The following is a 25441-nucleotide window of genomic DNA, read 5'->3' as shown; positions in this document are numbered from 1 at the left end:
AACTTTGCTTCAGGATAAGAATTGTGCTCCGGCGGTGCGGCGGCAGCATTAGCTAAAGTGGTGCTTCAGGTTAAGAACAGTTCCAGGTTAAGAACGGACCTCCAGAACGAATTAAGTACTTAACCCGAGGTACCACTGTAGGGCACATGCTTGGTATAACCGAAGTCCTAAACCAATTAAAAGGATCCTGGTCAGCAGGGCTGGCACAACTGTGCCTGAGACCTTGAAAACTTCTGTTGCTAGTCTAAGTAGATCATATTGCAGGGCTGGGGAACCTTTGGAGCTTCAGATATTGTTGGACTCTCAATTCCCATCAGTCCCAGCCAATACCAGCGATAATGTGCATTGTAGTCCAAAAACATTTGGAGGGTCAAAGGTTACCCAAGACTGTAGCATTGGCTAGATCAGACTGCAACTCCCATCATCTCCAGCCAGTTTTGCCAATGGTTAGGCATGATGTGAGTTGTAATCTAACATCAGGGATCCAAGGTTGAAAAAGGCTGGGCTAGATGGTCCAATGATAAGGCCGGTCCTTGTTTCATATGCCTAAGATCACTAAATTTTATAATAACTTAGTGGAGTATTGACCCTTATTTGCCACTATGCTGTAGTTGATCTTCAGCCAGTCAGAACAACAGACCTAAAGGCCTATCCAGACTGCCACACCTTTCACAGGTACATCTGAATTAGCATGAACCAAATGTGGTTAAGCTGTAACGGATACCACCAAAGAACAAGCTGGTTGTGAAAGGCAGCTGCCACAAAATGAAGTGGACTTTCCGTATGCTGATGCAGACCGGCATTTAGGTGAACTTGTTGAGACATACAGTCTGTATTTGGCATGATTCTCCCAGCAACAAATGCCTACAATGGTGGAACCCTATCAATGCAGCTGGTTCACCACATAATCTCAATGCCATAGCTTTAAGTAGAACTTAATTGTACAGCTCAAAGGAATGATTTTCCAGTTTATGGCTTTCTGGGATATTTGTAAAATAAAGAGGGAAACACAACTACCTTTCTTCTTATAAGACCAGATCTTAAACCAGGTTTTACGAGCAATGAGCTCCTACCCCCGATGTGATACTCAGCTAGACACAAAGTAAAAAATCTTCAAACATTCCTTTCTGAAGACTGTCTTCAGCTAAAAGGTCAGAAGAAGATTAATGCAAACAATATATTTTTTAAGAGTTTTTAAAAGAAAATCTACAGAAGATTTTCATCTCCCTTTCCAGTATTGTACTGTAATAAATGCAGCCTAATTAATAGAATCTGTCTTACCAGCTGTGCCTTATTTGCCACATAAACCCTCAAAACTCTCACTAAAGCTATTTTTACATAAATAAAAGATACCCAAAAACTCCCCTGGCCCCCCAAAAAACCCTTTATATGGTACTAGCATACAGTGGCTTGGAGTAAGCATGGAGGCAACATTGCTGAGTTGCAGAGAGACTGGTTATTTATGCTGCTGGTGGGATTCTTATAATAGGTCCTATGACTTGGTGTTGCTGCAAAACAAGATATAAAGTCTGGCAATCAATAACACTGGCAAAGAATAAGGGCAGGCAGCAGTAGAAACCTGACAAAAACCCAAGCAAACTGAAGTGAAATTCAGGCAGGTTTATTAACGCAGTTAAAGGGTGCTTATTAATGCAATTAAATTGCCCTATGAATTTTCAGCAAATGTCTTTGTGTCTTCAGTGTCCTGAAGTTGCAACAACTGCAAGTTCTTCTACACATAAAAGGATGCCCCCAAAATGTGATTTAGTTTAGGTCAACTGAAAATAGTTTAGATGCACTTTTCGAATAGAAAATAATTATACAGTATAAGCGCAGAATTTGGTATTAGACAGAAAAGTTGGGAAAGTCACTTTTCATTTTAAAAATCTGTTTCTAACAATTAAGAGTACCTGATTAGCTTGCAAATGTGTGGCTGATACCTAGAAAAATCTCAAAATGCCAGAGGTATTTTGAACAAGATTTGCAGGATCAGGGCTATTGTGTCCCCTCAATCTGTCACAAGCAGAAGCAAAGTGTATTTTGCATACCAGGTAAACAGATACCTATTAGCAAAGATACCTGTTTGCTTCGTTTCCATAATTTGTAAAGGTTAGAGCAGTAAGCTTTTCTTTTCTTTTAAATCCTGATTATTTTTGTTGCACGCTACTTGCTGCTTTGACTCTTAGCATTAATAGCCTTTAGCAGGACAAACAATATGCAGTGGGCTTCTGTTAAAAGAAATTAATTCCTTATGTGGATTTGCCAGTTATCCAATTATTCTTTTAGGGTGTTTTAGGTTTAATGGATTCAGAATATATTCAGTGTTCTACATGGAATTTGACTGAAAAGTGAAAACGTAACAGAAAGATAAAGTACTGATCACAGCAAACGAAAGAAAAGAAGAGAAACAAAAGATCATTTTCTTTTCATTTACTGTGTGGTTGTGAAAATAAAAATCTCAGGCTCTAAGGAGACTACTGTCTTTGTGAACATGAGAAAAACGATAGTCTGAATTTCAGCAGCTCTCTAGCGACCCTACTCTATGGCCTTCTACCTCGGCAGAGTCACAACCTGCTGGGGGTCAGCCTTCATTTTACTGACCTTTCGATGCTCTTGAAGATTTGTTGCTGAAGAACACCTCTTATTGCACACTGAGCACATCAGCCTCTTCCTAGAGTTTCCTAAGCCAGAAACAAAAATACCACCAACAGCTTTAATAAAGAAGTACAAAGGAAGAGGCCAAATGTTTTCACTGCCTGTGCCATTTTTCACAGGCCATTTGATGGACACAAGAATTTTACACTTTTACCCCACCTCAAATGTATTATGTTACAGGACAGCTCTGTGGGTGCCCTACAGAAGTTTTTGCCTGTGGAATGTAGCGTCAAGAAAGTTTTGGCTGCTTAAAAAATAAATAAATATCCAATTATATTATATCACCTAATATAATCAATGAGAACATATCCATTTATTAGCCTCCAGTTCAGAATGCAACAAGAGTTTAGTTATCAATTACTGATTATTTTCTAAAAGTGCTGTGTTTACAATAAGCAATTATGAGGAATAAATCATAGTTTAGCTTTCACCAATCTTGTGCTCTCCAAATGTTTTAGACTACAACTCCCAAACATCTGAAGGGAACCAAGTTAGTGAAGGCAGCCATAGTCCATAGTTTAGAATGATTTTGTCCCATAGGCTTAAATGAGTCTCAGTGAATTCAGGCAATGCTGTGGAAGAGTTGAAACAGTGTCCAGAGTCAGTAATAGACTGGATGAGGGCCAATAAACTGAAGATCGTTTCAGACTTCAGACAGTGGTACTGTGGTTCTTGCAGGCATCTCCACAGAAGATGAAAAAAAATGTACTGTGCTTTCTCTACCCCTGCTCCCAATAATGTTTATTTTAAAGTTATGTTTTTATTATGACTTTTTGTATTGGATCATATTGTTATTAGGTGTGTGATCTTTGCTGTCTATTTCGTTGTTTCTTCAGCTTGCAAACTGCCTTGTTTATAGTAATATGGAAAGGCGGTATACAAATTAAGAGTGAAATGAAAAATATTTCCTTGCCAACTTCTCCCCAGAAACTCCCTCAGCTCTCGGCATCGTACCTTTGCCACCAGAGGTGGCAGAAAACATACCAGCTTGACCTAAGTTCAGTCAAGAAAAAGAGGGTGACCTCTTTAATCAAAGTTACACCCTGGAACAGATGTGTCCTGTAGAGGTATTTCAGCCTTCAACAAGTTTCAGACCAGCACTGGAGCAACACTCTGGATTATCCACTTCATTTATGGTAGGCAGCCATATCATATATATATTTTTTGCCACATTCACACCATTTAAATAAGAATCATACCACTTGAAATAGTCATGGTTAGTTAGTTAGGGATGCTGAGAGTTGTTAGGAGACCCCTATTTCCTTCCGATAGCTATAATAATAATAATAATAATAATAATAATAATAATAATAAATTTATTATTTCTACCCCGCCCGTCTGGCTGGATTTCCCCAGCCACTCTGGGTGGCTTTCAACAGAACATTAAAAACAGAATAAAACTTCGAACATTAAAAACTTCCCTAAACAGGGCTGCCTTCAGATGTCTTCTAAAAGTCAGATAGTTGTTTATTTCCTTGACATCTTATGGGAGGGCATTCCACAGGGCTGGTGCCACTACCGAGAAGGCCCTCTGCAATTACCAGAGTACCCTGGGATGAGGGTCTAACTATTAAGCCACTCTGAGACCTGTAGCTCTCTCAGGGAGATAGGTGTCTCTTAACAACTCTCAGCACCCTTGACAAACTGCTGTTCTTAGTATTCTTTGGGAGAAGCCATGAATGTTTAAAGTGGTATGATACCTGTCAGGGAACTGACATCAGAGCTGGAGGCGGAGGGAAGGCTCTCAAATGATGCTGGAGAAGGGCCCAGCAGGGAGAGAGGCAGCTCAGCAGATGGGGAAGCAAATCAGCGCAACACCAGGGATAAAGGGGGGCAGATGGGGGAATCGGCGAGAGGGCTCCAGGACTCTTCACCGGACACCAGAGGGGAGAGCACGGGTCCTCCGCTACCCACGCCCTCCCTGCGCAGAAGACTTCCGCGCAGGGAGAGTAGGAGGAGACTGGGCGTCAAACTACTTTTATGTTGGAAAAGGTTTAAGAAACGCCCACTGACGGATTCTGCTAGCGACTGAGGCAGCCACGAATTGAAGGGCTGTCCAGACAGAAAGGTTTAACAAGGCAACATAGCCAGGAGAGGCGGCAACTTACGCACGAGCAACCCATACTCATTACAGCAATCCGTCAGTCCCTGACGTCACTCGTGCACAGCGACAGGCAGGCAGCATCATGAGCAAAACTGGAGAAGCTGGCGCCACGGAGGGAGCAGCTGGAGTGCAAAATCTGGTGGAGAGGAACCGAGATTTGGAACAGCATGTGGCTCTTCTGACGGCGCGGCTGGACGAAAGGCGGGCTCAGGATGCTCAGGTCAGACCCACCCCCGTAGCAAGGAAGGTACCAGGACTGGTACACAAATTTGGAGGGAAACCCCAGGACTACAGTGCGTTCTGAACGGAAATAGAGTACGCGTTGGAACTGCAACAGAATGATTTTGCAGACGATGGGGAGAGGGTTGCCTATATTGTCGGACATCTGCAGGATGGGGCCAGAGAATGGATCAGGCCCCTAATGGCAACGCCTGAGGAAATTCTTCCAGGCGATGGATGCGATGTATTCCAGTGATGTACAGCAAAGTGTGACTCGGCGGGAACTGATGGGCTGCAAACAGGGGAACCAGTCAGTTAGAGACTACTGGTCACGCTTTGCCATGTTAGTCCACCGGCTCGGGTGGGAATTGGACTCTGAACCCATTCAAATGCTGTTCGAGGAGGGGTTGTCCCCAACGGTGAAGGACGAGCTTTCCTGCGCACCCCGCCCGCAGTCGATGGATCAGCTGACCAAGGCTGTGCTTGCGATTGGTGTAAGGCAGGAAGCGCGGGCCCAGGAGAAGCGGGTAGGGAGAGAGCAACGTTACCATGACTACCGCATTCCTGAAATACCAAGGCAGCCTTCCCCGCCGGCGGAGCCAATGGAAATAGATGGGGCGCGCGCGCGGGAGGTTTCAAACGCCAGTGAAGGTCGCAAGAGTGAGGGGAAGGATGGGAAAACCACCAAGAAGTGTTTTCTCTGCCAGTGGCCAGGACATTTTGCCGGGGTCTGCCCGCAAAGAAAGGCCTGGCAAGGGATGGTGGGAGCTGCAGGGGGTGAGGAGGAGATGGTAAAGGGGCAGGAGCAGGGAAACGCCAACGCTTGGCTGCCACTCAGCGGGCACAGCAGCCAGGCCAGCAACCAATAGAAGTGCCCCAACCAGACCCCCCCAGGGCGGCTATAGCCATAGAAGTGGTGCTAGAACTCCCGAATGGGCACCCAGTCAAGGTGAAAGGGCTGTTGGATTCAGGCAGTTCCTGCAATTTCTTCAGCAAGGACTTTGCACTAGAGCACCAGCTCCACCTGCTGCCCCTGGATTTCCCCTTCCAAGTAACCACCATTGATGGCAGGGAGCTTCTGGGAGGGGAAGTGACGCACCAGACCCCACCAATGAGAATGAGGGTTTCCAGGCACACGGAGACCATCGCCTTTCACGTAGCCTCACTGGCAGGGCCCCCAATAATATTAGGGATGAGCTGGCTAGCACAACATGATCCAGTGGTGGCATGGCATCAGAGAACGGTCACCTTTGGGTCTGCTTACTGCTTGGAACACTGTCTAGGGGGGAAACCCCAAGAATGACCGTGGCCAGGGTGGCTGGGATAGCTGTGGAGCCGAAAGGGGAGGTGCCACCACAATATGCTGACCTGCAGGAGGTCTTCAGCGAGAAGGAGGCAGATAGACAACCCCCCCCCATAGGCCCTTTGACTGCCAAATCAACTTGCTCCCTGGGGCGCAGCTACCGGTGGGTAAACTGTATGCCATGTCGGACAGGGAGATGAAGGAGTTGCGGGAATTTATTGACAAGAACCTGAAAAGAGGCTTCATAAGAGAATCAAAAGCGGTAGGGGGCAGTCCGGTGTTCTTTGTGGACAAAAAGGACACTAATCAACCCAGGCTCGTTGTGGACTATAGGGCCGTCAATTTGGTATCGGAACCAGTGACCTTCCCTATGCCCAGGATTGATGACATTTTAACACGGGTGAGGCAGGGGAAAATTTTTACCAAGCTTGATCTCAGGGGAGCATACAACTTGATTAGGATGAGGGAGGGGGACGAATGGAAGACCACAATGTTCACACCCCTGGGGGCCTTTGAGTACCTAGTTATGCCTTTTGGATTACAGTCGGGCTCCGCCTGTTTTCAAGCTTTCATGCACCACGTGTTGGGGTCCCTGCTGTACAAGAACTGCGTAGCCTTCTTGGACGACGTCTTAATCTATTCGGACAATGAGGAGCAACATGTCAGAGACGTCAGGGAAGTGCTAAAACGACTGCAGAAGCACCAGTTGTGGGTCAAGCTGGAAAAATGTCAGTTTCACGCCAGAGAAGTCGAGTTTCTGGGGTACAAGTTGTCAGACAAAGGCTTAGCGATGGACCCAAGCAAGGTGCAGGCAGTGCTGGAGTGGAAGGCTCCCAAAACCCGGAAGGACGTGCAGAGGTTCCTAGGATTTAGCAACTTCTACAGGATGTTCATCAAGAACTTCGCCCACTTGACAGCACCCATCACAGATTGTCTCAGTAGCAAAAGGAAGTTCGTCTGGACAGAGGAGGCCCAGCAATCCTTTGAAAAACTGAAGAAGGTGTTCGCATCGGAAGAGCAGCTCCTGCACGTGGATCTGGAGAAACCCATGAGGCTAGAGACCGACGCGTCCGACAAAGCCATTGGGGCGGTTCTTTTGCAGCCAGGGAGGAGCAAGCAGGAATGGAAACCGTGTGCCTTTTTCTCGAGGAAGCTGAACAAGTCAGAGCAAAACTATACTGTGTATGACCGCGAACTGCTTGCGATCTATGCGGCATTTCGTTGATGGCGACATCTACTAATAGGGACACAGCACAAGATCCAGGTTTGTACAGATCACAAGAACTTGGAATACTGGAGGACCGCACGAGTGCTCAACCAGAGACAGATTCGATGGGCACAGGAGTTCTCCAAGTTTTCCTTCGAAATCCGATACGTGCCAGGAGAGGAAAACGTGAGAGCAGATGCTCTCTCCCAGAAGCCGGAGTACATGGAAGGAGAGGGGCCGCCGGAGATACGACACGTGATCCCCGAGGACCAATGGGTGTGTGGGGGAACCTTGGTGGGGAAACGAGAACTGGCCGGACTTACTAGAAATGACATGTTCGCACAAACTAAAATCTGGGAACTCCGAGACGGAAGAGAAACCCAAGGAGGGTTTGAGGAGAAGGAAGGGGTGCTGTACTATAAGGGGGCGCTGTATGTACCGGGGGAGACCCTACGGGGGAAGGTACTCAAACAACTCCACGACAACCCCACAGCTGGGCACTTTGGACAGCACAAAACCATGATGCTCATCACCAGGCAGTTCTGGTGGCCCAGGGTGAGGGAGGATGTACGGGAATATGTATGGGGGTGCGACCGCTGCCAAAGGGCAAAGGGGGAGCGGGCTGCCCCCGCAGGATTACTGGAACCCTTGCCCACGCCTGGGAAACCTTGGGAGGTGGTGTCCATTGATTTTATGACCGATTTGCCCAAGTCCCAGGGGAAGACAGCGGTCATGGTAGTGGTCGATCTACTAACAAAAATGTGCCATTTTATAGCTTGCTCACATGCGGTCACGGCAGAGGAAACAGCCAGGTTGTTTCTAGATCACATCTTCAGGTTGCATGGGGCTCCTTCAAGGGTTATCTCCGACCGCGGGAAACCATTTACTTCCCGTTTCTGGAGGAAGCTCATGAGCTTGCTGCAGGTCGAAGTGGGCTTCTCAACGGCGAGACACCCAGAAACCAACGGGCAAGCAGAAAGAGCGAACAGTATACTCCAGCAATACCTACGCTGCTACGTCAGCGAGAGGCAGAACGATTGGGTAGAGAAACTAGCGCTGGCTGAATTTGCGTACAATAACGCTGAACATGTGTCCATGGGAATGAGCCCGTTCATGGCCAAATATGGGTGTCACCCCAGGGCCTTCCCGGGGAGTGGGGAGGAAGGTTGGAGCGTACCGGCGGCAGAGCAGTTTGTGGAAGAAATGGAAGCCCTGCACCAGCAACTTAAGATGAACTTGGAGCGGGCCAAGGAAATTTACAAGAGGCAGGCAGACAAGCGCCGTAGGGAAGGGGAGACCATACGGGTGGGAGATCGGGTGTGGTTGTCAACCCAAGGGTTACCTTTTAAGGGGGGGTGCAAGAAGTTGCAGCCCAGGCGGCTGGGACCGTTTGAGGTAACACAGCGGGTGAACCCCGTGGCATTCAAGCTCAAATTGCCTGACAGCATGAAGATACACCCGGTGTTCCATAGGTCCCTACTCTCACGGTACAGGGAAGGACGGGGATTCCCGGGGCGAGAGGGAGAAGTCACCACACACCTGCAGGTAGAAGAGAGGGAGCACCACAACTTGGCCACGGAAATACTTGATTCAAGGTGGCGAGGACGCCAGGTGGAGTACTTGGTGGCTTGGGAGGGAGAACCCGGGTCGGAAAACACGTGGGTTCCCGCGGAGGCAATTGATGACGGGTATCTGGTGGAGGAATTCCACCGCCTGTTCCCGGACAAACCCAAACCACTAGCAAGATTCTGGGAGGAGCAATTTGGAACCACAGACGATGAAGAGGATTTTGTGGGTTTTTCTGCCTCCGAAGGGGAGGGAGAAGAGGCTTCGGAGGAAGAAGAATCAGACTGGGAGGCCCACCCCGCAGGAAGGGATCAGAGTGGGTGGGAAGCGGGTTTTGAATCCTCAGAGGATGGCGACAGCTCCTTCCGGGGGTTCCCCACATTGTCGGCCGAAGAAAGGGACGAAGTTGGGTCAACAGGTTGGGCCGGGTGTGGAGGGGGTCCTGGGTGGGAGGTGGATGTCAGGGAACTGACATCGGAGCTGGAGGCGGAGGGAAGGCTCTCAAATGATGCTGGAGAAGGGCCCAGCAGGGAGAGAGGCAGCTCAGCAGATGGGGAAGCAAATCAGCGCAACACCAGGGATAAAGGGGGGCAGATGGGGGAATCGGCGAGAGGGCTCCAGGACTCTTCACCGGACACCAGTGGGGAGAGCACGGGTCCTCCGCTACCCACGCCCTCCCTGCGCAGAAGACTTCTGCGCAGGGAGAGTAGGAGGAGACTGGGCGTCAAACTACTTTTATGTTGGAAAAGGTTTAAGAAACGCCCACTGACGGATTCTGCTAGCGACTGAGGCAGCCACGAATTGAAGGGCTGTCCAGACAGAAAGGTTTAACAAGGCAACATAGCCAGGAGAGGCGGCAACTTACGCACGAGCAACCCATACTCATTACAATACCCCTTTAAACATGCAGAGCAGATGGGGCCTCAGTCTTGCCTCCAGCTCCAACAGTGCTACTGTCCCAGGTTCTGGTGCTAAACTACCATTTGTGTCACTATTGTATTTTCTCCCTGTCAAGTTCTCCAAGCCAAGTAAGGACTAGTGGCTTCTTTTGGAGGTTCAGACATGCGCAGAAAACAAGGTTTCTAATTCCATTAGTTTCTTGAAGTTTACACGTATCTCTTAGATTTTCCTGTCATAAATAAATTGAAAACACACCAAAACCTCTTCTGATTTGAATCTTTAATACATGTTTTCCTCTGCCCTTTAACATAATTAACTAATACCAAGAAAAGTTTCCAGTCATCCCAATTATGCTTCAGGCTAATCTGTGAGCCACTGCCAACATTACATGGCTGTTCTATGTCTTAACAGCAGAACGGTGGCCATCTTTACAATGCTGGACACGTCAAATGTGCAAGTTTCCTTATGAAACGTTTTTAAAACTCCCTCAAAATCCACAGTAAGAAGAAAACCAATTAATTGTTTGTGTTACCCTTAGCACAACTTGAGCTAAGATCCAGTAGGAGGAGTGCTAAGACTTGATTAGTCTTCAAGGGTCGTTTAGAAATAATAATAGAAACAACTGTGAAAACATTGATCTAGAATTTTTGAACAATAATGCACTTCCCTCATACATGAATATAATACCCAGGCTTCCAACACCCTTTCCAGTACAGAAGGAAAGACAGCCTGTGTTTAATTTTAGCTAGTCTTAGTGGTGTCCAATACCAGTGGAAGATGATTTTGAGGGAGGCTTCCTCTAGGTGTGCAGATACCATATTTAAAGGGTGGCTTTGCCAGACAGTGTCCCACCTGTGAGCCTCTTACCTTTTCTATTAACTCTGCTTGCCACATCTGCTTTAAACTTCCATAATTTCCCATACTATGGTCCAATATTACACTACAGATTAGGGAGACTGCCCCTTTCAAGTCATAGTTGGATTTAAAGCATGGAGACTCAAATGTAGTGGAGGATCATTAGCCCTCCCCTGTGCACTCCAGGTAGCGTGCAAAAGTGTAACCTTGTAATGCTCTGAACCATGTCTGACCAACAGTTTCAAAACGGAAGCACATAAGGATATCCATTTTCACCTAGTCCAGCACTCTATCTTCAACAATAACTAACCAGTTGTTCTTAGGAAGCCCACAATGATTGTCAGAGGGGTTTTTGGGGGGAGGTGAATGGTCATCTGTAAATTTGGCCAGTCAGTGTCTCACAGGCTACAGGCTCACCTGGCAGCAGTGGCTGGATCTGTGAAAACCGCTCATCATGTTAAAATTCCCGCACGCAGTCACTGCCACTCAGGTAAGCCCAGCACACAGCCAGAGGGATAGCAGGAAGAACCAAACTGGCATGGACGTCAGTTCTGGCCATCCTGCGATGATACAGCTACCCAAGAACATGAGAAGAGCCCTGCTAGATCAGGCCAAAGGTCCATCTTTGGCCAACATCCTGTTCCCACAGTGGCCAATCAGATGCTCATGGAAAGCCCACAAGCAGGATCTAAATGCAACAGCGCACTCCCCAATTGTAAATCCCAGCATACTGCCTCTGAGAAGGGTACTCTGGACTGACACCAGCCCAGATGATAGTGATAAAACATGGGCTTGTGTTTCTTTCCACAAACTGGTACTCAAGTGTCCTGCTTCTGAAGAAAAAGAAGAGAAGAGTTTGGATTTGATATCCCGCTTTATCACTACCCCAAGGAGTCTCAAAGTGGCTAACATTCTCCTTTCCCTTCCTCCCCCACAACAAACACTCTGTGTGGTGAGTGGGGCTGAGAGACTTCAGAGAAGTGTGACTAACCCAAGGTCACCCAGCAGCTGCATGTAGAGGAGTGGAGACGCGAACCCAGTTGCCCAGATTGCGAGTCTGTCGCTCTTAACCACTCACCACACTGGCTCTCAACATGGAGCTGAACATGGAGCTCTCATTCTCTTCCTCTGAACACTTTGGTTTTCCCAGTTAATAGCCACAGATAGGCCGACATTTTCTTGAATCCAGATTCAGCTCAGGAAACTTGAACACTGGGAAGTGATTCCCTAAACACCGGCGATTTCAACATTTTATGCTTACCAGTGTGCACATTTTCCTTGTGTTTTTTCAGAGCATCCTTGCTCTTGAACCTCTTCCCGCAGCTGTCAGCCTTGCATACGAACCTGGCATCACCTCGGCATGCTTCTTTGTGTTGCTCGTAGCTGATGTTGGAGAGTTGGAAGAGTGGGGAAAAAATAATACATCAAGAAATAAGATACTTCCCCCCTCTCCAAAAAGAATCAGCCTCTCAGCAGGCATTTTGAGTGCGCTTAACACATGCTGCGCAGAAGACTTCTGGGGTCACTTCATGCATAACCTACTGCAGGTAGGCATGAAAGCATTTCTCGTCTTGCACAGTTAGGGTTCAGAAAACAACTAAGGAACTTGAAAAGCAAGCAAGCATGCAAAAGGGAGGTCAGCAGCAGGATGAGAGCAGTCCAGTAATTCTGACATGGAACCTCAATTCTGAGCTGAAGGATGTGTTGCAAACAGAACACTGAAAACTTCTCGAACGATCTCCCGGGTTGACATTCTCTGTGCACTGAAGAACACTGTCAGGAAAGACAAAAGAAAATACACGCATTTGCTTAAATTGTGTGGGCGTTTGATGCCATCCACATTTATGCTATGTTTGTTTGTTTTCCAAAATAAAACAGAAGGCAAACATTCCAAGGTCAATTAGATTTCAGGGATTGACTGGCTTCCCACACATCCTGGGATATTTGTTCAAGGGGGAGGGGTGTGTGTGTGTGTGTGTGCGCGCGCACACACACACACACACCCATACACTGTGGTACCTCGGTTTATGAACTTAATCCGTTCCTGAAGTCCGTTCTTAAACTGAATCCATTCTTAAACCGAGGCACGCTTTCCCTAATGAGGCTTCCCACCGCCGGTGCCCTTCCACCATTCGGTTTTCGTTTGTAGACCAAGGTAAAGTTCGCAAACCAGAACACTACTTCTGGTTTTGCAGAGTTCGTAAACTGAACTGTTCGTAAACAGGACTGTTCTTAAACCGAGGTACCACTGTATATGAATTATTGAAGGAAATTAAGAGTATTATGACGAGTCACTTAATTTGTGGTTTAGCCATCTTAATGCAATAATGTATGCTCTTTAAATTGAGTGATCTTATTTGCAAAGTTTATAGTTAAATTATATATATACTTTTTGTTGTTGTTTTTAATTACTAGGTGTCTTGAAGGGGAGACCACGATCACAACACAAATCAACAATCAAGTTTTAATCTAATCTCAGCAAAATCTATTTTGGACTACAACTCCTATCAGCCCAGTCAAAACAAAAATAAAGTTTTTTGGGTGGCTTCCATATTTTCAAGGCTGCAGAACGCAATAGTATTTTTCTGTGGTATTCTGACAAAAAAAAATGCCCGTGAAGAAGGAAAACTATTTCTGAAACATGTTGGGATTAACAGCTACAACATAAACCTTTGAAAACCCTTCATTCTTTTCCTCTTCCACAAACATTAACACATCCAGAACAACTGATTCACAATGGATCTCTATAAATCCACTACATTCCAGTGATCTACTTACATATACGTTGTTTATAATATACACCAATATACAGAAAACTTCTAAAATTCCTGCTTTGGTGGGAAACCATGCCCATTTTATTTAAACGGTTGCTTTTTACAAAGATTGTGTCTCAGAATGCAAATCAATGGGGGAGAAAATGTTCCATTTCTGCTGGAAAGAGGAACTGTGTGTTGTATAATTTCCAGAGGTCTGCTGCTGCTCCAATGTACAATATTTACTTAAGAAATTTTCCTCTGCACTTCAAACACATTCCCAGGGTTGCTTTTTCAAAAACAAAATACACAATTAAAATATGGAATATTTTCACATGCTGAATCCCCTGAAGAGAAACAAAATGTATCTCTCTCTCTATATATATATAGATGTCAGACTTAATAACCTCTCACAAATTGTCTACCTATAGCTGCTTCATGTATACCTTTAAAACATAGTATCTTTTCTCATTTTAATATGTTACAAATAGGCTGCAAGTTTGATCTTCTGGTTATGTGATTTTATTTGCTATTAATTCAATTTTAAATGTTCTCTTCTGTTTTCATAGAATTGGAGGGACTGTGAAGGTCATCTAGTCCAACCCCCTGCAATGCAGGAATCCTTTGTTCAATGTGAGACTCAAACCCATAACCTTGATATTAAGTGTCTCATGCTCTACCAACAGAGCTATCAAGCTTTGGTCGTATGCGATTTCTAGGTACAATAAATATTATGTGACATCACATAAGTTAGTTTGCTTTTTTTCATTTTGGGGAGAAATAATTACAGCTGAAACTTATCTGAGGTACCAATTCTTACGAGTCCTTATGAGTGTTCATAACTTATTTGGGCTTATTTGGGTTTATACAATTTAGTGCAATCAATGTGCTGTGCTTTCAGTGGCGTTGTCTTGATTCCACACTGCATTCAAAGAAGTTGTGGAGCTAAGTCTACAGCACCCACAATATTAGAGAACACTGGAAGGAGAGGTGAGGGTGAACTAGTAGTGGAGTTTGTGGTGGGACACAGATGCTCTCCCAAAACTTGGACTGAACCGTACAGGGGTCCTTTACCTTTACTGGCTTTGCTGTTCTTACCTGGACCAGGTCTTCAAGAGTCAAGGTGGTGGCAAGGTTAGGACTGTGTAGAGACACCGGTGGGGCCACCACTCTCTAGTTGGTGACTCCAACTTTGCAGTCTCTCTGTCCCACCCCATCTGCCTCCAGGTAAGCAGCAGTGATGTCATCGTCAGGAAGATGGCTCCACCCAACCCATACAGAACCCATACATTCATAGCTATGATGATGTTCCCTAAGCTTGTTGCATTATCCAAAATCAGGCATAGGCAAACTCTGGCCCTCCAGATGTTCGGGACTACAATTCCCATCATCCCTGACCCTGGTCCTGTTAGCTAGGGGTGATGGGAATTGTAGTCCCAAACATCTGGAGGGCCAGAGTTTGCCTATGACTGTCCAAGATGTTCAGCGAAAACAGCCAACATGGGCTGTGGTACTTGGAAGGAATGCTTGGAGACTAACATGAAAGCCTACCCAGAAGAAAACCTCTCCTCCAAAACTTCCATTTCATAGACAACACAGGACAAACCCAGGTTTCTCACTGAGGGAACATTCAGCAGGAAGCCAAAGCCAATCCTGACTTCTCTGAGAAGTGTACCTGCTGCAGTGCATCTGTCTGCACACAACTTCTGTCATATTCCAGGTATAAGATGTTTTCAGTGTGCATTCAAAAATGTACATTTTAAAGTAGTCTAAAAATGTTTGCTAACTTTGCAATTCATCCATCCCTAAAGAAGAGAAATTCAAGTTAATGATCTAAGCGACACGGAATCATAGTTTATGATGTTATAGACTTACTGCCTCTGCAGAGCTTGCTTAACTGGGAATTTCTTCCCACAATTCCTGCATTTGAATTCCTTTTCCTCACTGGGTTTTTGGTGTAATGTCTGAAGGTGTTCAGCTAGGATTTCCTGGCTGGCAAAACTGGATTCACAGTTAGGGCAGGCATGGTCCTCTTTGCAACTAAAAGAATCTGCACAGCGAAGAAGAAAAATTCAGAAAAATCATTTCCTGCATATAACATGTTTGGAAGCTTATATTCTAAGAAAATGCTCTAATGAAGGAGGATCCACAATATTTTCTAAGCTGTGGTGAGTTCATATTACTGCAAAAAGAAACATGATTAATTCAGCTGACATCTGAAAACAGCAAAGAAATTTAATTATGTTTGTTCATTTCTGTGCAACTTATTTTTCTGCATCGCTTTGTCTTGGTGTAACCCTTTAGCATACATTGCTATAACAATTCTGCAGACAGTTGGAAAGAGCACTGGTGCTCTTTATATTATAAAGGGCTGTAAGTTTCCGTTTCTGTTTCCTAAGTGGCAACTCTTTTGATAAGACTGCTGTGTTGCTGAGGTGACTGAGATGAAGCAATGTTCCTTCCAGCCAACAGAAAGATCAACTTTCAAGGAAGAGGTTTTGTGGTGACAGAACCTAAAAGAAAGAACTTGGGGAAGAGGGACGGTGTTCTGTTTTATTATATCATTTATGTAAATTCTATCACTTCTGTAAAGTCCTTACTTATGGACTGCTGTTTGATTTTCTGGAGTTTTATGTTATTTCATTAAACAAAGATAAGTCTTTTGCTGTGAGTGCCTTCTAAGACGCTTGAGAAAGCACCTTAAATATATATTTTAAAACTGAAATAATCTTATAAAAGAGTCACATAGAGAGGTGTGATTTTTTTCAGTAATGTTTAAGAATAGAATCCTGTTTCGTAGTTACTGAGGCAGAAAGGTATGAAGTCTGAAGTAATCTTGATAGCTTCCAAAGGCTGCAATTTGTAAACTGTTCAGAACACTGAAATTACCAAAATCCTCAGCTATACAGAAAAGGTCCCCTTGTTTTCTTAAATTAAGAAATGACTGTGTGCTTTTAAACAGATGTGCATCATGTCCATTCAGCTTAATTTCATTCCATACCTTTCTCACTAGTTTGTTGCAATTCCTTATGGCTGCTGTTACCATTGTTGCTGATGATATTGTCATCTTCTTCCTGGTTAGTAATTACTTCCTCCTCTTCTTCCTCTACTTCTTCCATATCGCTGTCAAGATAACCAATCAGCAATTCTGTATCTGTTTCAATATCCTCAACAGCTAAGTAGAAAATATTTTCTCCTTCCTGTTGGGGAAAGCAAGAGATTGGACGGTCCCTTTAGGAAAGCATACAGCTAAATTAATTTTTAAAAGCATCAAGAAATACAAGTTAAGTTTCTGAGTGGATACAAGAACAAGTAATTTTTGTCAGATACAAGGTGGAATTCATAGTAGTGTTAAGCAGGGTATGCATGAGCTGAACAAGGTCTGCTTGTGCAATAGGACTTTCTCCCCTCTCCTTCCTCTCTGCACCCCCACAAGCCCTAAACCCATTCTGGGGGTTTCCCTAGCCCCCTACAGCAGATTTGGGGGGCATACAGGTGGAAGAGAGAGGGGGAAATCCCACTGCACGACTAGAGCTCATTCTGGTCAGCCAATTTACTTCAATCTCACCCATTGTTTTGAAAATAATATATTGCTCTAAAGTTCCAGCAGGAACAACATAGTCTTGTTGCACTTTTTAAAAAGTTTGTGCCATAGTAAATCTGTTAGTCTTTAAGGTACCACAAGGCTGACTTTTCCTGTCAGACACAATTGAGCTTGTTATTTATTTATTTACTATTTGCAGACTTATAAACCAATTCACAATCAAAGGTTCCAGAGCAGTGTACGACAGAAGGAAAAGTAAGATAAAATACAAAAAAACCCCTGTAGACTCAATGAACAAGCAGCAATAAAACCATTTCTGCGATTCAATTGTACAATTAATAGTCCATAAAATGTCTGAGTCACATTTTAGGAAAAGCCTTCTTAAACAAAAATGTCTTCAACTGCTGTCTAAATATCAGAATACTAGTTGTGTGCCTAATTTCAGTTGGTAACTGATTTCCAGACGGCTGGAATCATGTATCCTGTGGAAGCCCCCCTACTAATTTTGCATGCTTTTGCAGTATATCAAGCTCAGCACTAGCACCCTAGGCAGCTAGCAGGTCCCTTGGGATGTCAGGATACTGTTTGCAAGCCACCCACTGACATTTTTCAGGATGCCATGGAGTTGCACTATGGAACTCTGAGAGCTTACAATGCCAGTTCCCAGCCCCCCATGGATTACTCCTGCTGCTTCCAACACTGTGGCCAGGTATTCCCAATGGGACCTATATTTACATAAGAGGAAGTCCATGAGAGGACACTTTGCCCAGGGTCCTCTCAAAACTCCAGTGCTGCAGTGCGCCCTGTGCTCTGTCTCTATAGCTTTATTGCAATTTGCAAGCCTCTTGCTTCTGCCCACCTCTCATTCCCATGGACCTGCTTTCATATGGTTCAGTCAACGGTTTTATGGTAATGCAGACATGGGCAACAGTTATCAGATGAGCAAAGTGCTTTGGGTTCTTCCAAAGGAAACAAAAGGAGAATCACATTTACCTAGCAAATGCTGCCAAGTGCTGTCGTAAATCATAATTCTTATCTGATCAACATCCAGTAAAGTTAATTGAGCCTTGCTTACAGTGTACATAGCCATATATTTTGTGACAAGCTTTGTGAGGCTACAGCAAGATAATGATTTTTAATTTGCAATATGCTCAGATTCATTGAAACTGCCAACAGGGGATATCTTACTTCTAAAGCTTAGATAGGTCTGTAATGGATTAAAATGACTTATTTATGAAATGGGAAAGTCAATTTAATTTGAAAAACTTGTCAAAAGCAACAGTGTTCAAGGACCAGACACATTTTTTGCTCTTACATCAGTGATGGAATGGGGAGAAGAAAATTAATTACATATTTTCTTCAAGATGTGTATTTCACAGTGGAGTTCAGATAGCTATCAGGATATCTTGCCTTCATCAAAGAGTTACTTTTTCCTCTTATAGCACTGTTGCATGTTCCAGGGAATTTTAATTTACCACAATAAAAACTTAAAATAAATCAAGTTATAAGACATTCCCCCCTCCCTCCTAATGTAAAAAGATTTGGCTCTTACTTTTTCTTGTTTCGAGGAAACATATGTCCAGCCACACAAAGGCCCTGATACACAATGGCTAAGCCATAATTTGTTTTAACAAATTGTTAGTTAACCACAAGTTGTCCCATAGACAATCAAACAAACCATGGCTAGTTTCTCCAAAGCTGGACTTGTTTTCCAGCTGCTCTTGAGTCAAAACTTTTGCAGTTTGTTGATCATTTGTGGTTGGGAGCTCAAACAAACCATGGTTAAGGAAGCAGGGTGGAGTGTATGGTAACACCAAACAACACCCAAACCAAACCAAGGCTCCTAAGACTATGACTTCATTTATAAAACCAAGCACTGCTTCAGTTACAATCTTTGTATGAAATCCATACCTCTGCTGTTAGGAGCAGGGCATGAAGGGAAGGGCAGAAGGCAACAAAAATCCAGAAGGGGGACATGAGTTGATAAAAGTTTGAGATTACCAAAAGTTTCTAAGATTACCAAGATTACCAAGACAGTGGCATCGCGGGGGGGGGGGGGGGGGCAGGGGGCGGTTCACCCCGGGTGCCATGTCTCAAGGGGTGACAAGAAGGCACCCCGTGGGGTTTTCGCCCCGCCGCAGCTGCATTCGTGGCTGCAGCTGCAAGCAGAGGATCCTGCCACCGTCCATACAGCGTTCGAGCAGTGCCGGCAGCAAACCTCTAGGTACAACGCATGTGCTGTGTCACATGCATGCGCTGTTCATAGCAACGTCGCACCTGCACTGTACATAGCGGTTTGCCGCCGGCACCACCCGAGCGCCATACGGACGGCGGTGTGATCCCTCTGCTGCCACTGAAGCCGTGAGCAGAAGATCCCGCCACCGTCTGTACGGTGCTGGGGCGGCACCGGCGACAAATCACTATGTACAACACATGCGTGGTGTCACAAACATGCACTGTACGTAGTGACACCGCACGCATGTGTCGTACGTAGCGGCACAACACGTGCACAGCCGGCGGTTTGCCCCGCCCCGGGTGTCGGTTTTAGCCTTCGTTCGCCCTGTACCAAGATTCTAAGACTACTGCTGAAGTTTCATGCTCAAATACATGCACTCAGCTGCCATTTTAATTTCCCATAATGACCCTACATTGCTAGAAATTTAAACAGTGGCTCAGAGCAAAGTGTCCAGCACTACTGCTGCCAGGACTGCCATGTCAACAAACAACTTGGAACCAGGGTATCTATGGGACCATCTCTCCTACTGTATCTCTGTCCAGCAGATGGGTGTGCTTAGCCTGTACTATAAATTGGGCTTTTACTCCTGTAGCTCCAGTTCTCGGACTAGCCACTCAAAATCAGACAGATGCCTGGCACAATGATGTTTAGGTGCTCACTGAAGGTTTATGGCGGTTCAAATATTACAGCCAATGAAATTGTTTTGCTTTTTAGATTTAGATGGGTGGTTTTATCGTTTTTGGAGTTTGCTGGATATATTTTATTGTTTTTGGAACCTGTGCTTGTTTGTTTTAGTCTTCTTTGATGGCTTTATACTGTATATTTGAATGATGGTGGTGATATAGGATGACTACTGATAAAGGGAGTGCAGTCTGCCATGGATCCCCTCAAACAAGGAGGTGGCCCTGCTTTCTTATAAAAGTCAAACACTATGTATTTGGGCATTAACTTTTTGTTAATATAATTGTTTATGCGCAGCACAAGAAATGAACAGAAAACCTCAAACTTGCCTTATGATGAGTAAATATTGCAATAGGTAAATATATAAAATCACAAGCAGGATCATAAGCAGAAGAGGACTATTATTCTCATGTCCCACTTATGGGCTTGTCATAGTCATGTGTTTGGCCAATGTGAGAACAGAATCCTGGACCAGACAGGGCTTTGGTTTGAGCCAGCAAGACTCTCCTTGTCTACTTATAATAAGATGCATTTGTCTTGGATTTCTTTGTGGCTTACCTCCTCTCCCAAATTCCCGCCTGCCTTTTAGGCTGAGAGGCAGACCAGTTGTGCCATATTTATTACAGTGTTGACTGATTCTCAAATACTAATCTTCCATTATTACATTTGTTAAGTATGACTTTAAACCACTCTACTGCATCACAGTAAATACCTCTTTTCCCATTAACCTTTGCCATTTCATTATTCCAGTTTGCTGAGCTTGTCCAGACCACCAGAATGTCTGGTGGCTAATGAACAGAGTGCTTGAATAGAAAGGGTTGGCTGTGATCCTGTTTATAAAGAGTTTTGACATTAACAGCTAAGGGGCCTTCGCCATACAGTAGTCACCAGCAGACACCATTGTTAAAAAAAAGTATAAAAATGGAATTGGCAAACACAGGAGCAAATGCAGGCCTTTTTATTCAACCAGGTTACTCAAAATGGGATTAAGGTACAGGAAAGCAAGCAGAAAACACATTTAGCTTTGAGAGGCATTGTGAATTTTATATGTTCATTGATCAGTTGAATGACAGGAGAAAAGACTGAAGGTTTATTGTTGCTGTCACACTGATTACAACTTCGAACAAAAGGCCAATGACTTCATAGCTATATGTCATACATGGCCTTACAAGTCCTCATTCAATCTGGCAGTATTCCAAAAACTTTGATTAACCATTTCCTTCCACTGGGGGAGGCGTCAAAAAGTATATCATGCATCTGAGGACGGGGTGGGAGTGGAGAGATAGTTGATGCTCCCTACAACTCTTGGCTTTCTTATCCGCTTAACAAAGCATACTCACACAACTGACTTCAGATTCTAAATAGTTTTTACAGTTCTTTAGAATTTCCATAGCTCAGACACAGCATACAAAGCTAATCTGCTTGAATGTGGATGTATGATTAGCCACTATTTTTAATTTCTTATATCCAGTGCTTTTTTTCTTTAAAAAATTATTAGAGGTACTCTTATTTTGACTCAAGAAAATCACCATTTTATAGTTGAAATCGGGAAGAATAAATACAGTAAATGGTCAAAAGTACAAAGATTCACAAAATGTTTAGGGGTATGCGTACCTCTGCGTACCCCCCAGAAAATCTATAAGGCATGATTTGGGGATATTTGTAAAATTATTCTTGCCTAGCTTTTACTCTAATTTCATAGAATCCAATCTAAAGGCAGAATCAAGTCAAAGCTAAAGCAAATGCATGAGTAGAGTAGTTCTGTTGCACAAGTGGAACAGCAGTACTAGATACAACCCAAGCTATCTAAATTACCAGTGATATCAGTGGGAGAGTTAAGTATGCCCTTAAAACTCTTCTGTTTGAATCCAATAGAAAGTGTTCTGGGAGGGAATATTAGTTGGACGTGGGTGGCTCTGTGGTCTAAACCACTGAGCCTAGGGCTTGCCAATCAGAAGGTCGGTGGTTCACATCCCCACAACGGAGTGAGCTCCTATTGCTCGGTCCCTGCTCCTGCCAACCTAGCAGTTCAAAAGCACGTCAAAGTGCAAGTAGATAAATTGGCACCACTCCGGCGGGAAGGTAAACGGTGTTTCCGTGTGCTGCTCTGGTTTCGTCAGAAGCGGCTTAGTCATGCTGGCCACATGACCCAGAAAAACTGTTTGCGGACAAATGTTGGCTCCCTCAGCCTGTAAAGCGAGGTGAGCGTCACAACCCCAGAGCCGTTTGTGACTGGACTTAACTGTCAGGGGTCCTTTACCTTTACCTTTATTAGTTGGGATAAAAATTAACTAAAGACGAACTACTGATTTGGGGTAATTGTGAAGGGGACAAATTCATGGAAGAATGGATTTTATTGGGACATGGACTTAATTGCTACCTATAGCTTTCACTTGTCTTTGGCAGAAAGCTTCCGAGTAGCTGCCTGAGAAATTACGCACTTTCAAAAAATGGAGGAATTGCCACTATTTTTTCTTTATCCCAGCAGTCCTTTGGTGCAACTTAGCATCCATTTTGCATACAGCAGAGACTAACCAAATTAAGTCAGTCTACCACCCCTTTGCACTCAGTTTTAACACGGATACAAACCACAGTCTTTTGGCCTCCAACACCCTGACCAGAGTTTTCTCTCCTTCTCACCCCACTCCTCAGATTTTGTTTAAAATCCTGCCTAGTGGAGAGTTCTGTAGAACACAAAACACATTCACTATTTGGGGGACGTTTTAGTTGTTCCCAATAAATATATCTATCAATATTGTCTAGTATTTTAATTCTGTGTTTTTCAGCTGTATCCACGTGCATGTTTATAAATTTTATCAAGTGTGATTGTCAAGTGCTACAAAATGTTTCAATGGTCTGTTGACTGCCAATAAAAAAGTGCACAGGTATCGCCCTGTGAATTTTGAAATTTTTCATACAGTGTTTCCAGGCTGGCACAGGGGAATAAATAAATAAATGAGCAATCCTTTACGGAGATTAAGGATAATGAGTGTTTACCAAATTTACCTGGATAGCAGCCAGGTTCTTCTGTTCCTGGGATGGTGCTTCATGTACAAAGCGGAGCCAGTTGGAATGCCTTGGACTGCTGGCATCCAGCACATAAAGCACCTCACCTTTATTCCCACGCACCTGCAATGGCAAAAACCGTTAAGCAAAACTAAAACTTTGCGGAACAATTAAAATATTCCACTGTAAATCACCAGAGTTTCCCCTCCTAGCCTATCTTACTCTGCCTGGCAGAAGAAGCAAATCTGTCACTTTCCCAGGAATTCACCATGTCTCACATCCTTGGCCCATGTACCTCCATCACCAACTGCCCTTCTCTTTTGCTAACTCTCTTCAAATTGACAGCCTTCTTTTCTCAGGGCTCATATTCATTAATAAGCTACATCAAAAGTCAAATAGCCCCACTGGATAACCAACAACCATCATTAATTCAGACAGGACAAAAGGTTAACTATGGAATTCAAGCATCTTATACAGTCCACACGAGGAAAAAATACAGGAGAAAACCTGTGCTATAAGTTACCTACGGAAGGGCTTGCTTCCCACACTTCTGGTTTTGTCAAAAGCACAAAACTAGATAGTTTCCAAATCCCACTTCCAAACCCATACCTGCTCCCATTTTATCTTGGTCTACAGCAGGCATAGGGAAACCTGACCACCCCCTGGTATCAGACTAAAACTCCCACAGGCACAAGTCTGATTATTGTCAGTTTCTAGTGAGGTGGAGGTGGGCTATTTTAGCACCAGTACAGTATTATGGAATGTACTCATCTGGACTGGCATTATGCTGGTTGCAACTGATGGGAGCTGGCTTCCCATAACATCTAGAGGGTCTCTGGTTCCCCATCTGTGGTCTACTTTAATAAAGGACTTCTTTAGCTGAGCTGCCAAGTCCAATAAAAATATATAAACTAGTGACTCTCACTGCTGGATTATTTATTTTTTTTATTTATATTTGTCACCTCATAATAAAGGCTATGTGATAATAAGCAAAATAAGAACAACTCTGGAGTAGAAGAATAATACAAATTCACACCAAAACCTGAACAAAAGAGTAAAACAAGGCCAGGCACATCTCATTTTACACAACAGAAGAGCTACAACTGCATTGAAAAGATTAAAAACCAACCAACCACTGTCAAACAGCAGAGAAAATACTAAAAATTATGATCAACAATATTCAAAGAATTTTTTTAAATGTTATTAAAAGGCCTTCAAAAAATAATGGATGCGCTGGAGATAATAATTGCAATGGGCTACCCGAAGAAATGTTCTGGACAAAATTATTTAAGATATTCTAAAGCCCCTGGCAAGCTGCCCAGATAGGTTGGGAAAAGGTAAACACATCTGTGCTCTCCTTAGCACTTTCAACTCCAACCATTCTTCCTCATTTGCCTTTCAAAACCCACATTTGTACTGCTCCTCATCACATGTGGTTGCAGCATTTTCCCAATTCCTTTAAGAAAATGTTTTCATATTACGAAACAGTAATGGACCCTCTTCCAGGGTCTCTGAAGAGGGAAGGCAGTGCTTTAATAATATTAACCAAAGCAGTCTATTCAATACTTCATATATATTTTCCTTTTCCATCTTTTAACTTGAGCCTCTAAGACCTTGGACCTGGAAAATAAAAGAACAAACTAGCAAACTGTTCACTGTTGTGCCAAAAGGGACTGTAACTGACCATTGTTCCTGAGCGATATTATAATATACTTCTTTAGCATTGTGTACTCACTTTGGACAGAAACAGGAAAATTCTGGGGAGAAAATATTATTCCGTTGAAACCACACTTTTCAAAAGGTTAGGTGGATCTCTTCCAAAAGGAATGAGAAACTGTTAGGAAAAGCACTGGTTCCAGATTTCAAGGGTAAGATTCAACCCATCACCCAAAATTCCTGCCTGCCTCCCCCCTGCATTCGCTCCATAAGACGCACACACATTTCCCCTAACTTTTTAGGAGGGGAAAAGTGTGTCTTATGGAGCGAAAAATACGGTATTCTCACAACAATCCTGAGAGGTTTGTCAGACTAAGAGTGTGACAGTCCCAGGGTCATCCAGTAAGCTTCATTGCTGGATGAGGATTTTAACCTGAGTGTCTCAGGTCCTAGTCTGACACGATACCCACTGCACCATACAAGCTTTTTTGTCTCAGTTACCCTCGGGAAGGGACATCCTACTTCCTCACTGACAGACACAGGTAGCCTTATTATGACAAAACTTAGCAAAAACCACAAGAGAGTATTCTTGACACTGTTCTTATTTTCTTTATTTAACTGCTCCCAAGGTTCTGCAAAACAATATAAAAGTCTCTCCAATTTCCTACTCTTTTTCCACGGAGAGATTTTGTTCCCCAAAGAGACAGAGATGTGAATATAAGTTGTTTTTGAAGATAACAGGATTTGTATGTGCCT

At 44.0% G+C, this 25441-nt stretch overlaps 1 protein-coding gene across 3 annotated transcripts in view; it reads right to left on the bottom strand.

Annotated features, from left to right (window-relative positions):
• The window catches only part of PRDM5 (PR/SET domain 5), a 90546-nt gene that overhangs the window by 53735 nt on the left and 11370 nt on the right, over nt 1-25441 (bottom strand). For all 3 annotated transcript variants that reach the window (XM_081021957.1, XM_081021958.1, XM_081021959.1), the window contains exons 3-8: nt 23030-23152; nt 16564-16762; nt 15438-15612; nt 12490-12582; nt 12071-12192; nt 2602-2681 (exon numbers count right to left, since the gene is read on the bottom strand). In XM_081021957.1, the coding sequence (XP_080878083.1) occupies nt 2602-2681; nt 12071-12192; nt 12490-12582; nt 15438-15612; nt 16564-16762; nt 23030-23152 (792 nt within the window). The remainder of the gene's footprint in view (nt 1-2601; nt 2682-12070; nt 12193-12489; nt 12583-15437; nt 15613-16563; nt 16763-23029; nt 23153-25441) is intronic.

Source organism: Podarcis pityusensis, assembly GCF_964106645.2.
Source record: "Podarcis pityusensis genome assembly, chromosome: 9".
In the NCBI taxonomy this organism is placed as follows: Eukaryota; Metazoa; Chordata; class Lepidosauria; order Squamata; family Lacertidae; genus Podarcis; species Podarcis pityusensis.
The sequence above is the reverse complement of the archived record's forward strand: the minus strand, read 5'-3'. Positions and strand labels throughout refer to the sequence as shown.